Source organism: Tachysurus vachellii, chromosome 10 (assembly GCF_030014155.1).
Source record: "Tachysurus vachellii isolate PV-2020 chromosome 10, HZAU_Pvac_v1, whole genome shotgun sequence".
Classification (NCBI taxonomy): domain Eukaryota; kingdom Metazoa; phylum Chordata; class Actinopteri; order Siluriformes; family Bagridae; genus Tachysurus; species Tachysurus vachellii.
Genome location: NC_083469.1, coordinates 24,264,689 through 24,277,197, shown reverse-complemented (window position 1 = coordinate 24,277,197; position 12,509 = coordinate 24,264,689). Strand labels below are relative to the sequence as shown.

Below are 12,509 nucleotides of genomic sequence, written 5' to 3'. Positions count from 1 at the left end.
CTCAGTCTTAATGAGGCCGAAATTGTAATGCATTGTGCACTAGTATAAAACACAAATGGGTCAGAACAAATGACATCATGCTCCTGTGTTTGTGCTATCGTTGTCCATGACTTTCTGGCACCTTTTGTTGCTTCACAGCAACCCACATTGCACTCAGTATGGTATCTCCCATCTGTTCCACACTATGTTCTATGATTCTCAGGGAGCACCGTTAATTTATTTTGGCTTTCAGAGCAAATCCTGCGGCTATGTTTAAGACCAACTTCAGATTGAGGTCAGACTTTTAACTCCCTGTAATGTTTAGGTGTCCTCTACTAAGAAATGTTACTACTTTACAGGAATCTCCATCTTATATGTGTGATGTGTTTTATTGAAAATGGAGCTGTAAACCTAAATGGCTTAAAAACTAGAGAGCATTTTTGGTTGAAGATATATATGTTGTAAAATAAACAAAGCATATCCTTCCTACCAGAAGCCAGAATGTTGTGGAGACAACAAAAGAAAGCGGTTCAGAAAGAAAATGTTGGCTCTGTGATTGTGTGTGTGTGTGTGGGATGCTTCACTGTGTTCGTGTGTGTGAGCCAAAGCTAGGGCACATGTGTAGGTGGAGCTGAGCTGAGTGGGTGACTCAGTGAGTGGGCTTTTTATTTATTTATTTTTATTTTTTGGCTTTTGTGTTCTCTGGTCAGTGCGATGTATTGATTTGTTGTATGACTCTTTGTGTGCTTCCACTAAAGCTCTACTGATTAGGAGATTATTGAGGCTGCTTATAAATATTCATATTGCCTGGAAATAGGGGCATCTTTGATTGAGAGAGCATGAATTTTTGTAGTCAGTATTAAGTGAAAAGGCCCTTGTGTGTGTGTGTTTGTGCGCGCACCATAAAACATGTAGGAGGGATTTGATCGTTACTGAAAGATCAAGAGGTGACTTTTATGTAACAAATAAAGTCTCTCATGCTGCACAGTTTTATTTATATATTAAATATTGAAGATAGGACTGTAATGTACAGTAAAATGGGTTGAACTGAACCGTGTCTAAGACAAAGACTTTCAGAAAGTCTGTTAGAAACATACAATGACAGGCACTGTTTATGAGCTCAATGTTTAGGTTTCAGCCTCCTGTTTATAGAAGGTTAACTCTGTACATTCCACCCCGCCTCCACAAACTAAACACGCTACACGGAATTTCAATAGATTTTTATTGGAACATACCATAGAGGAAAATTTCAGATAGTACACACTGAACACAGCCATGCATACATTTACATTACAGCATTAACACAAAGACTTTATAAAGAGTTTATACATCTGAGCAATTGAGGGTTAAGGGCCTTGCCCAGCAGTGGCAGCTTGGTGGACCTGGGTTTCGAACCAATGACCTTCCGATCAGTAGCCGAACACCTTAACCACTGAGCTACCACATCCCACAGGTCTCATTTGAATAAATCATAGTCACTGCACTGACCCTGGTTTTTATTCTTTCATCAATTACAAGTCGAATTAAAAACTGACCCGTGAGAAATAATCAGGTTTGAGGTTACTGTGGGTAAAGAGATACAAACTATGCTTATATTTCCTATTATGTTCACAGCGCTCTTCAAGGATTTCGTAACAGTTGTCGCACCTCCCACAGTCCCACAATCACTTATCCTCATGCAACAACAGAACCATCAGCAGAAGGTTTGCTCTGCTCTTCCAAATGTATCTGTAATCTCTTTCAATGTAACAAAAGCATAATAAATAACATTTTCCAGAACCGCTTAAAAACGTGATTTAAGCCATCAATGAACTTCATTTTATTTCTTCAAAAAATTATCTTAATACTTCACTGAAAGTCTATTTACAACTTACCTGAGTTTTTATGATTTCAGAGATTTCAGGCTTTATAAGTGCTATGCGTAGTGAATGCAGAAGTATTCACCCCCAAGAACTTCTCTACAGTTTACAACCCCGGGCTTATTGGTATTTTTTTTTAACCATTTGATCTACACAATATGTCTGAAATTTAAAGCTGCGAAATATCATCATTGTGATCCACAGTTTAATTAAAGAAAAGGGGAAAAAATGTGTTGGTTGCATAAGTATTCACCCCCAACTCATTTGGCTGTTAAGCTGTAAGTATTGTAAACTTTACAATAATACGTTTACAGAGTTATTTGTGCATTATCTTTGAAACTTGACAAGCTTGTGATCAATTTCATGGTTAGAAAAAGCTTCATTTCAAGCTCTCTTCTCACCAAATTACATGACGTAAATGTTATACACTCTTTGGAAAGTGTTGACCAATTCCCCATAATGTGTTCATCAGTGTTAGTATATCCATGTATGTATATTCATATATATCATACCAGCTTTAAAATTTAGCATCTGATTCATTCATTCATGTTCAGTGAGTGGATTTACTGCTCAGAAGGATAATAACCCCTCACTAAATGGCACTTTTTTCAGGAGTTTGGTCTGTTTTCTTTAACAACGTGAGGTTTTCCACACTGGTGAGTGTAGGATCTATTCTACCTTTCCGTCTCTGATTTGCATGATCTGTAGCATCGTAGTGCTCACAAGGCACCCTTCCAGGACCCTTTCGCTTAATTATGGCTTTGAATATTTTCTTTCCGATCAAATAGCTCATTTCAAACAGGCACATCACAATGCAAAATCCAGACGTAACCACCATAAAGATTGTGAAGATTTTCTTTTCTGTAGGCCGCGAGATGAAACAGTCCACCGTATTCGGACACGGATCCAGTGAGCACTTGGAGATACGTGGCATGTCAAAGCCGTTATAGATATGATGCAGGATGTAGACGAAGGCACAATCAAATCCTGCTTTGAAGAAAAGGCTGAGCATGTAGGTCCACCAAAGCCCACCGCGCTTTTTCCCTGGGTGGGCGTATAGATGTTCACCCTTGTGAAATTCTGTGAACTTTTTATCCTTCTCTTCTCTCAATTTGACATGAGCCACCACTAAGAGGGATGGGCAGGTGACGAAGATAAGCTGCAAAGCCCAGATGCGAACGTGGGAGATGGGAAAGATGCTGTCGTAACACACAGTGGTGCAGCCGGGCTGCATTGTGTTGCACACAAAGTCTTTGTTTTCGTCGCCCCAAACGCGCTGTGCTGCTACGACAAACACCAACACCCTGAAAATAAACACCACGGACAGCCAAACACGACCAAAAGCAGTGGAGTATTGGCTCACCCCGCTGAGGAGGATCTGCAGTGCTGACCAGTTCATTCCCAATTTGTGTCAATACCTTAAAACACACAAACACAGACAAACAAAGCATCAGTACAAATATTAAGATGTGCAAATAAATTTCTCATGCAATTGTGCTAGTGCAAACATCTAGATTACAGCAGAATGACTTGTGTGTACTCCATCCTTTTTATTGACATGTATTTGATATACTGTATTGATAAATAGCTCTTATTATGAAGTAAGATTTAAGTTGTCAAGCGGTGTAGCCATTATTGTTTTTTTTACTTGGATATACACTGTATTTGTATCTGTTTACTACAGGGAAGTCCGATGGGAGCAGGATTTCATTCCATCCAAGCAGAAGCCACATCTGATCTGGTCTATTTAAAGCCAACTGATCAAACCAGTGTGTCTCCTGCTTGATTAGACTGACAACCTGCACCCATACCAGTTTGTACTTTTGAAATATTTTCCAAAATATTACTAAATTAGTAGCATAATTTAAACCGTTCTGACCTTCGCCAGGCGATTACTAGCCTACTTGCCCTAGCCTCAACCACGTGCCCTGTGAAACCTTCTGAAAATAAAAAATCAACAATATTAATGTCTGGATCTGTATAGAACTTATTGTCTGTTTGTTGTGAATAATAATACTTGTATTACACCCCTAGTACAAACACACAGCTAAGCACATCAGTTCATTTCAAATGTTTGCCAATATGATTGCATGTAAATACGATTACTTTGACAAGTATAAACATTGTCGCTGCTTTGAACACATTTTCCAGTTCTGATCAACTTTTCTGAACTCTTTCAGCACATTGCCTAATGTCAACACCCCTTATTCTTCAAAACACCCTATTACTGTCTAACCAGTCATATATTCAACTCAGGATGACAAAAAGCTGCTTATGTAGGCCAACATAAGGTAATGCACATAAAATCTATTTTTTCCAGCATTTCCCACATTCCTTAATTCCACTAAATATATATTTTTCCATTTTGGTAATCAAAGTTTTATATGGAGCCTCTGAAGTGACCTGGTGGTTATTTTTTAATAGTTGCATGCAAAAGTTTAGGCATCCCTATCCAAGTGAACAAGTGTATACACAACCTCTGTATCGAGGTGAATTTTCACACACTCTTCCTTCAGAACGCTAAGATCCAAGACTTTCTGATGTTGAAATCAGATGACTGTGAGGATCATTCCAAAAGATTCAGCTTGTATGGTTAGCAAGTAAGGTTTCCTTCTGATTACTCTTCCATGCAGTCTTCCATGTTTGTGCAGCTGCCCAGTAAAGGAGCCCATGGATGTTGAGGGTAAGCAGAATAATTTATTTTGTTCTGGAATTGGTGTTTCTAATGACAATTCTTGACCTGCCTAATGAATCTTAATGAGTACTAATGAGTCAATTAAGGCATAATGAGATAACTAACTCCTTCACAAACTTGTGCATATGCCATGGATTACAATCAGGGTTTTTTGCCCCCACATATTTTTATGTTCATTTAAAAATTTATACTTTACTTAAATCTTGGAACAAGCCATACTGGAGCCATTGGTGTGGTGATGTAGATATAATCAATAGCCACGCAATTTCTCAAAGCCTAATGACTTTTTTTTTTTGGCTCAGTCAGTCCACATCATCATTATTTGTCCTTTATTTTCTTATAGCCTTGACACAGGTATATGATTTGTGAAGCAGTTTACAGAGAGTCAAATCATCATCCAGGAGTCACAGAAAAAAAGGACAAAGTATTTCCCCTTGCTGTTTAACCAGTATAAACATCAGTTACTGTTTTGTGAGCAAATTCGTGAAAAGGATGTAAGCTTGCCTTGAATTTTCAGTGTACTTGAACAGATTTCTATATGAAACTTCCGTATGAAAATAACTTGTCTAAGTCTTCATGACAGATGGCTTCACGGTTTCTCAGTAAAATGGCAAGCTGTTTTTTTTTTGCCTTATTAACTTTACGAAAGCGATAAAAATAACTTTTAATAGCTTAACATAACTGATAATAGGAATGGTCTTGTTTGGTGGATGTTATGGAACGTTAAACCTAACTATAAATGGCCAAAAAGTACAATATGTCATTCTTAAATGACAAAAAGTATCATTGGCAACTTCCTGTTGTATGAAAGCAATAAAACATTTCAAGATCTGCGGTCTAAAATAAAATAATCAAGCTTGGGGGATTGATTCTCTCCGTGCTTCAGGGATTCCTCGCCCAGTCCAAAGACACATGTTGTAGGTTGACTAGCGAATCTAAATTGTGTGTGTGTGTGTGTGTGTGTGTGTGTGTGAGAGAGATTGTGCCTTACAATGGTTTATCACCCCGTCCAGGTGTCCCCTGTCTTGTGCCCCAAGTCCCCTGGGATAGAGTCCAGGTTCCACGTGACCCTGTGTAAGATGGATGGATGGATAATAAAGTTCAGGTTGGTAAACCTCATCATTGATCATACGCTACAAGTGACTTGAGTTTGTAGTTTTTTAGATAAAACTAAAACCAAACTAACTAAATATAAATTAATATTTTCTGCCCAACTTGCAGGAATACACATGTATGTATGTATGTACAGCGGGTAAAATAAGTATTGAACACATCACCATTTTTCTCACTCACTCACTCACTCATTTTCTACCGCTTATCCAAACTACCTCGGGTCACGGGGAGCCTGTGCCTATCTCAGGCATCCTCGGGCATCAAGGCAGGATACACCCTGTACGGAGTGCCAACCCATCACAGGGCACACACACACACTCTCATTCACTCACACAATCACACACTACAGACAATTTTCCAGAGATGCCAATCAACCTACCATGCATGTCTTTGGACCGGGGGAGGAAACCGGAGTACCCGGAGGAAACCCTCGAGGCACGGGGAGAACATGCAAACTCCACACACACAAGGTGGAGGTGGGAATCGAACCCCCAACCCTGGAGGTGTGAGGCGAATATGCTAACCACTAAGCCACCGTGCCCCACCATTTTTCTCAGTAAATTTATTTCTAAAAGTGCTATTGACATGAAATTTTCACCAGATGTTGGTAACAACTCATTCAATCCACACATGCAAAGAAACCATACCATCAAACCATAGATGTCCATAAATTAAGTTATGTTTAGTAATGTTAAATGACACAGGGAAAAAGTATTGAACACATGAAGAAAGGGAGGTGCACAAAGGCATGGAAAGCCAAGACAATCAGGAATTAGAAAGCAATCCTGCCCCTTGTCAATGCAAATTAATATCAGCTGGTTCTGTCCAAACTGATGGCCTATTAAAAGGTCTCGTTACCACGGTATCACACAAGAAACATCTCATGATGGGTAAAAGCAAAGAACTCTCTCAAGACCTTCGCAACCTTATTGTTGCAAAACATTCTGATGGTTACAGAAGGATTTCAAAACTTCTGAATGTTCCAGTGAGCACTGTTGTGGCCATAATCCGTAAGTGGAAGGAACATCATTTCACCATAAACAGGCCATGACCAGGTGCTCCTCGCAAGATTTCTGACAGAGGAGTGAAAACAATTATCAGAAGTGTTGTCCAAGAGCCAAGGATCACTTGTGGAAAGCTTCACTTGTGGAAAGACCTGGAATCAGCAGGTACAGTTGTTTCAAAGAAAACAATAAGTAACGCACTCAACCGCCATGGCCTGTATGCACGCTCACCACGCAAGACTCCACTGCTGAAGAAAAGACATGCTGAAGCTCGTTTAAAGTTTGCTGCACAACATTTGGACAAGCCTGGGAGAATATAGTCTGGTCAGATGGGACCAAAATTGAACTCTTTGGATAATACACACCATGTTTGGAGGAGAAATGGCACTGCACATCACCCCAAAAACACCATACAGTACTGTACCAACTGTAAAGTTTGGAGGTGGGAACATCATGGTGTGGGGCTGTTTTTCAGCATACAGTACTGGCAAACTTCATATAATTGAAGGAAGGATGAATGGGAAAATGTACAGAGACATTCTTGATAAAAAATCTACCAGGATGATGACGATGAAACGAGGGTGGACATTTCAGCAAGACAATGATCCCAAACACACAGCCAAGGAAATTCTCAATTGGTTTCAGAGAAAGAAAATAAAGCTGCTAGAATGGCCCAGCCAATCACCTGACTTGAATCCAATTGAAAATCTATGGAAAGAACTAAAGATCAGAGTTCATAGAAGATTTGAAGACTGTTTGTGTAGAAGAATGGGCCAAAATCACACCTCTGCAATGCATACAACTCGTTTCTCCATACAGGAGGCGTCTTGAAGCGGTCATTACTGTCTTGAAGCTGTCATAGTTATTAAACATAACTTAATTCACAGACATCTATGGTTTGATTTCTTTGCATGTGTGTATTGAATGGGTTGTTACCAACATCTGGTGAAAATTTCATGTCAATAGAACCTTTAGAAATAAATTTACTGAAAAAAAAAGGTGTGTGTAATGTATGTATGTATGTATGTATGTATGTATGTATGCATGCATGTATGTATGTATAATGAAATACAAGAAGATTGTTTTACGATAGAGATTTGTATATCAAATATTAATTAGCATCATTGCAAAGATGAACTAAATAAACCATGAGTCATGATGGAGTCATGAATTCACTGGGGAAAACAAAAACAGGACATAGTTTGGGTCAGTCAGTCTCCTGGTATTTAGCATGATAAATTTAATCTAATATTAACCCAAAACATTAATGGGCTTTTTAGAAAATGTCTATAATGTGACAATGAATCATTTGGTAGAAAATCAAAGTGAGGCACTCAGTAATGCACAACACAGCTTCCTACAAGCTCATTTTTCATCACAAATGGTTTTCTTATATTAATAAAAAACTATTTGTGTTTGAAGTATAAGACGATTGAAAAAAGGTCATAATAATAATTAATAATTAATACTAATTAATACTGATACTACTAATACATAATAATAATAACAATAATAATAATAATAATAATAATAATAATAATAATAATAATAATAATAATAATAATAAACATTTGATAAATGTTTTAGTTTAGTTTATATTTGGACTCCAAAAAGCATTTATACTACTGTATAATATTGGAATAATCTTTATCTGTATTATAAAGGTATAACAGGTATAACACACTAAAAGAGGTTCCTTGTCTGTAAAGAATACGCTTTATTTTTCTTAGCTTTATGTTGATTGTATTAAACACAATGACAGATGACAGTCGAATATGCAAATGTATAAGAATGAAAAGCACAAGACAAGAATTGGAATGAAGATAACACCCTGTCAGAGCTTCACAGAATCAAAGCCAGAAGGATGAATTAGTCATAGAATGTTTTTTGTCAGATGCAAAAAATTTTTTAAAAAATCCAGTGGCTGTGACTAACATTATAACTTTTTTCTCTAATGTAATACACACGGAATGCACCTCTGTATCTTCTCTGTCTCTCTTTCTCTGTCTCTCTTTCTCTGGCTCTCTCTCTCTCTCTCTCTCTCTGTCTCTCTCTTTCTCTCTCTCTATTTCTCTCACTTTGTCTCGTCTCTCTCTCTCTCTCTCTCTCTCTCTCTCTCTCTCTCTCTCTCTCTCTCTCTCTCTCGTGCTCTTTTTCTCTCTCTATTTCTCTCTCTGTCTCTGTCTGTCTCTCTCTCTGTCTCATCCTCACCCCCTCTCACCCTCTCTCTCTGTCTCTCTCACTCTCTCTCTCGCCCCCTCTCTCTCTCTCTCTCTCTCTCTCTCTCTCACTTTCTCTCTCTCTCTGGCCCTCTCTCTCTCTCTCTCATGCTCTTTTTCTCTCTCTATGTCTCTCTCTATTTCTCTCTCTGTCTCTATCTGTCTCTCTCTCTGTCTCTCTCTCACCCCCTCTCACCCCCTCTCTCTGTCTGTCTCTCTCACTCTCTCTCTCGCCCCCTCTGTCTCGTCTCTCTCTCTCTCTCTCTCTCTCTCTCTCTCTCTCTCTCTCTCTCTCACTTTCTCTCTCTCTCTGGCCCTCTCTCTCTCTCTCTCTCTCATGCTCTTTTTCTCTCTCTATGTCTCTCTCTATTTCTCTCTCTGTCTCTGTCTGTCTCTCTCTCTGTCTCTCTCTCACCCCCTCTCACCCCCTCTCTCTGTCTGTCTCTCTCACTCTCTCTCGCCCCCTCTGTCTCTCTCTCTCTGTCTCTCACACACACACACAACTACACATACACACTCTGTGTTATCTGTGATCCACAAGTTTCAGCGCAGTGTTGTTTTTTCCCAACCAATGATTAAAGACAGATTTGCATATAAACAGTATGACTCATAGCTGACCAACTCTTCTGAACTTCCAAATTACTCGGATGTCATTCATAGCTGAACATAAACACGTACATTCTTGTAATAAAATCGAAACTTTCTAAAACTAGCTTATGATTATTTCAATGGCAATGGTTTATGTTTTCAGCAAACAAATGAAGTGTTTAATAAATCTGGAGAATTTTTTTTTTATGTTAGAGATTATTTACTACATTTATGTACAGCATTTACGGTATACTGAAAGCGTACCCTTTGTTTTATACACACACATCTGTAAAGTGAAACTAAGCTAAAAATAAATGCTATTGATATACAAATTTACTAAATTTACTATACTGTACAAAAAATACTAAAACTTCATTTAATAAATTAAATACATATATTAAATATAAAAGGAAAGTTATTTAACTGAAGCTTACCTTCTCGTAAACAGTATCAAACACAGCTCAGACTATCAGTGCGTATGACATAAAATCCTGTCAAACCTGATCTGAACATACACCTAAATAAAAATCACACGGCCCTAAGTACAGGGCGGTGCTTTGTATGTATTGGGTATCGTTTTACACAGGATGTAGATGATCCTACAAAACCAAACATACCACCATCTCATCTCACACTGACTGATATATAAGCAGTAACCAGGGTTTAAAAGGCCAATCATTGATATTTACAAAAACGAAGCATTTCTTACCTGCAATTTTCTAACAAAAATGTCTTTGCAATGTGAATGGTTGCACAAGACAGAATAACTTTGAGCAGTTTATTCTGTGTTGTTTCAACTGCTGTGATGGTCACTGTGTTTAGATCATTTGAGGATAATATGCAATAGAATTAGTTTTTTTTTTTTAGGTCCAAAAATCGGTTGTCTTCCATTTTCAAAGCATTAAAAAAAGAGAAAAGGTGTATCTGTAAAATATTTTAAGTGCTATCAATCGTTGATAGTATTGAGTACTGAGCATTGTGTAGACAGGTAAAATAATTAAATAAATGTATTTAAAATTATTAAGATTAAAATGGATGTCTTTATCTGAAGCAGGCTGCGATCTTGATCTCATGTTTTTGCCAGTTTATCAGGGGTGTGAAGACTTTATACAGTAATTTTACAGAAGTGAATACACCCCTCACATTTTTGTAAACATTGTATTATATCTTCATGTGACAACACTGAAGAAATGACACTGTGCTACAATATAAAGTAGTGAGTGTACAGCTTGTATAACAGTGTACATTTGCTTTCCCCTCAAAATAACAACACACAGCCATTAATGTCTAAACCGCTGGCCACAAAAGTGAGTACACCCCTAAGTGAAAATGTCCAAATTGGACCCAATTATCCATTTTCTCTCCCTGGTGTCATGTGACTCGTTAGTGTTACAAGGTCTCAGGTGTGAATGGGGAGCAGTTGTGTTACATTTGGTGTTATCGCTCTCACTCTCTCATATTGGTCACTGGAAGTTCATCATGGCACCTCATGGCAAAGAACTTCTGAGGTTCTGAACAAAGGAATTGTTGCTCTACATAAAGATGCGTAGGCTATAAGAAGATTGCCAAGACCCTGACACTGAGAGGTTTGAAGGGGGGTCAGCCTGTCAGCGCTCAGACCATATGCTGCACACTGTATCAAATAGACCGCAAACTCTTTGGTGAAGAAAAGAGTAAGGACATGGATTACTGAAACCATGTCCTGTGGTATGATCAGACCAAGATAAACTTATTTGCTTCAGATGGTGTCAAGCGTGTGTGGCGGCAACCAGGTGAGGAGTACAAAGTCAAGTGTGTCTTGCTTACAGTCAAGCATGGTGGTGAGAGTGTCATGGTGTGAAGCTGCATGATTGCTGCCGGCACTGGGGAGCTACAGTTCATTGAGGGAACCATGAATGGCAACATGTACTGTGACATACTGAAGCAGAGCTTGATCCCCTCCCATCAGTGACTGGTCTGCAGGGCAGTAATCCAACATGATAACAACCCCAAACACACCTCCAAGACGACCACTGCCTTGCTAAAGAAGCTGAGGTTAAAGGTGATGGACTGGCCAAGCACGTCTCCAGACCTAAACCCTATTGAGCATCTGTGGGGCATCCTCAAACGGAAGGTGGAGGAGCGCAAGGTCTCTAACATCCACCAGCTCCGGGATGTTGTCATGGAGGAGTGGAAGAGGACTCCAGTGGCAACATGTGACGTTGTGGTGAACTTCATGCCCAAGAGGGTTAAGGCAGTGCCCAATTTGGACATTTTCACTTAGGGGTGTACTCACTTTTGTGGCCAGCGGTTTAGACATTAATGGCTGTGTGTTGAGTTATTTTGAGGGGACAGCAAATGTACACTGTTATTCAAGCTGTACACTCACTACTGTACATTGTAGTGTACATCTTAATCTCACCTGAATACTACAGATTTGTACTTAAACACTGCTGCTGTAATCATACATGCACTCATTTCAGGATTCTTACTAACAATCAGCTTAATGAACACACTGTCAACACTCTTAATATGATTTATTTGCACTCCTTTATACCTGTGTGCATCATGGATACTTTAGTTAGTTTCATTTTCCCTTTAATCTGGTCTCACCCTGTACCTCTGGCATTTTCATTAAGAATCTAAAACAAAATCTAAAACTAGAATTTCTGTGAAATAAAAGCTCTACAAATAAAACTGAATTTAGGATTTTTAGGAATCAAACTACAAGCTCGAAAGTATTCAAAATGTTATTGATGATAAAACGAGAAGTTCTTTTAAAAAGTTTGAAAATGTACAAATTTAAACAAAAAACAATGAAATATAAACTAAATATAAGAGAATAATATTAAGGAAGCTGCGATTTGTCAGCTGTAATAAGGTTGTAGTAACAGCTAAGGCCACTAGATTGTGCTACTGGCCACAACAGGAAAACAATCATTGTCAAAATAAAGGTCCTGTTATAAATCAAAATGGAGATTACAAAAATTTTAAATATTAATATGTGAATTAATACTTATAAAGGCTAACATATAAAAGCAGAGAAGATTCACTCAAATGTATGTTTCACTTA

At 38.4% G+C, this 12,509-nt stretch overlaps 1 protein-coding gene across 2 annotated transcripts; it reads right to left on the bottom strand.

Annotated features, from left to right (window-relative positions):
• Nucleotides 1-1,187: 1,187 nt before the first annotated feature.
• gjb9a (gap junction protein beta 9a) lies at nucleotides 1,188-9,951 on the bottom strand. Of its 2 annotated transcripts, XM_060880427.1 has the most exons (3): nucleotides 9,892-9,951; nucleotides 5,525-5,603; nucleotides 1,188-3,256 (listed from the first exon to the last, which is right to left on the bottom strand). In XM_060880427.1, the coding sequence occupies exon 3, from the start codon at nucleotides 3,235-3,237 to the stop codon at nucleotides 2,431-2,433; it is 807 nt and encodes a 268-aa protein (XP_060736410.1). In that variant the 5' UTR covers nucleotides 3,238-3,256; nucleotides 5,525-5,603; nucleotides 9,892-9,951; the 3' UTR covers nucleotides 1,188-2,430. The 2 variants fall into 2 exon arrangements, with proteins under 2 accessions (XP_060736410.1, XP_060736411.1); XM_060880428.1 differs by lacking the exon at nucleotides 5,525-5,603 and having other exon boundaries at nucleotides 9,892-9,947.
• Between the last annotated feature and the right edge of the window lie 2,558 nt (nucleotides 9,952-12,509).

Excerpts from the sequence above, each read along its gene's own strand:
- gjb9a (XM_060880427.1), bottom strand. The coding sequence starts at position 3,237 with ATGAACTGGTCAGCACTGCAGATCCTCCTCAGCGGGGTGAGCCAATAC.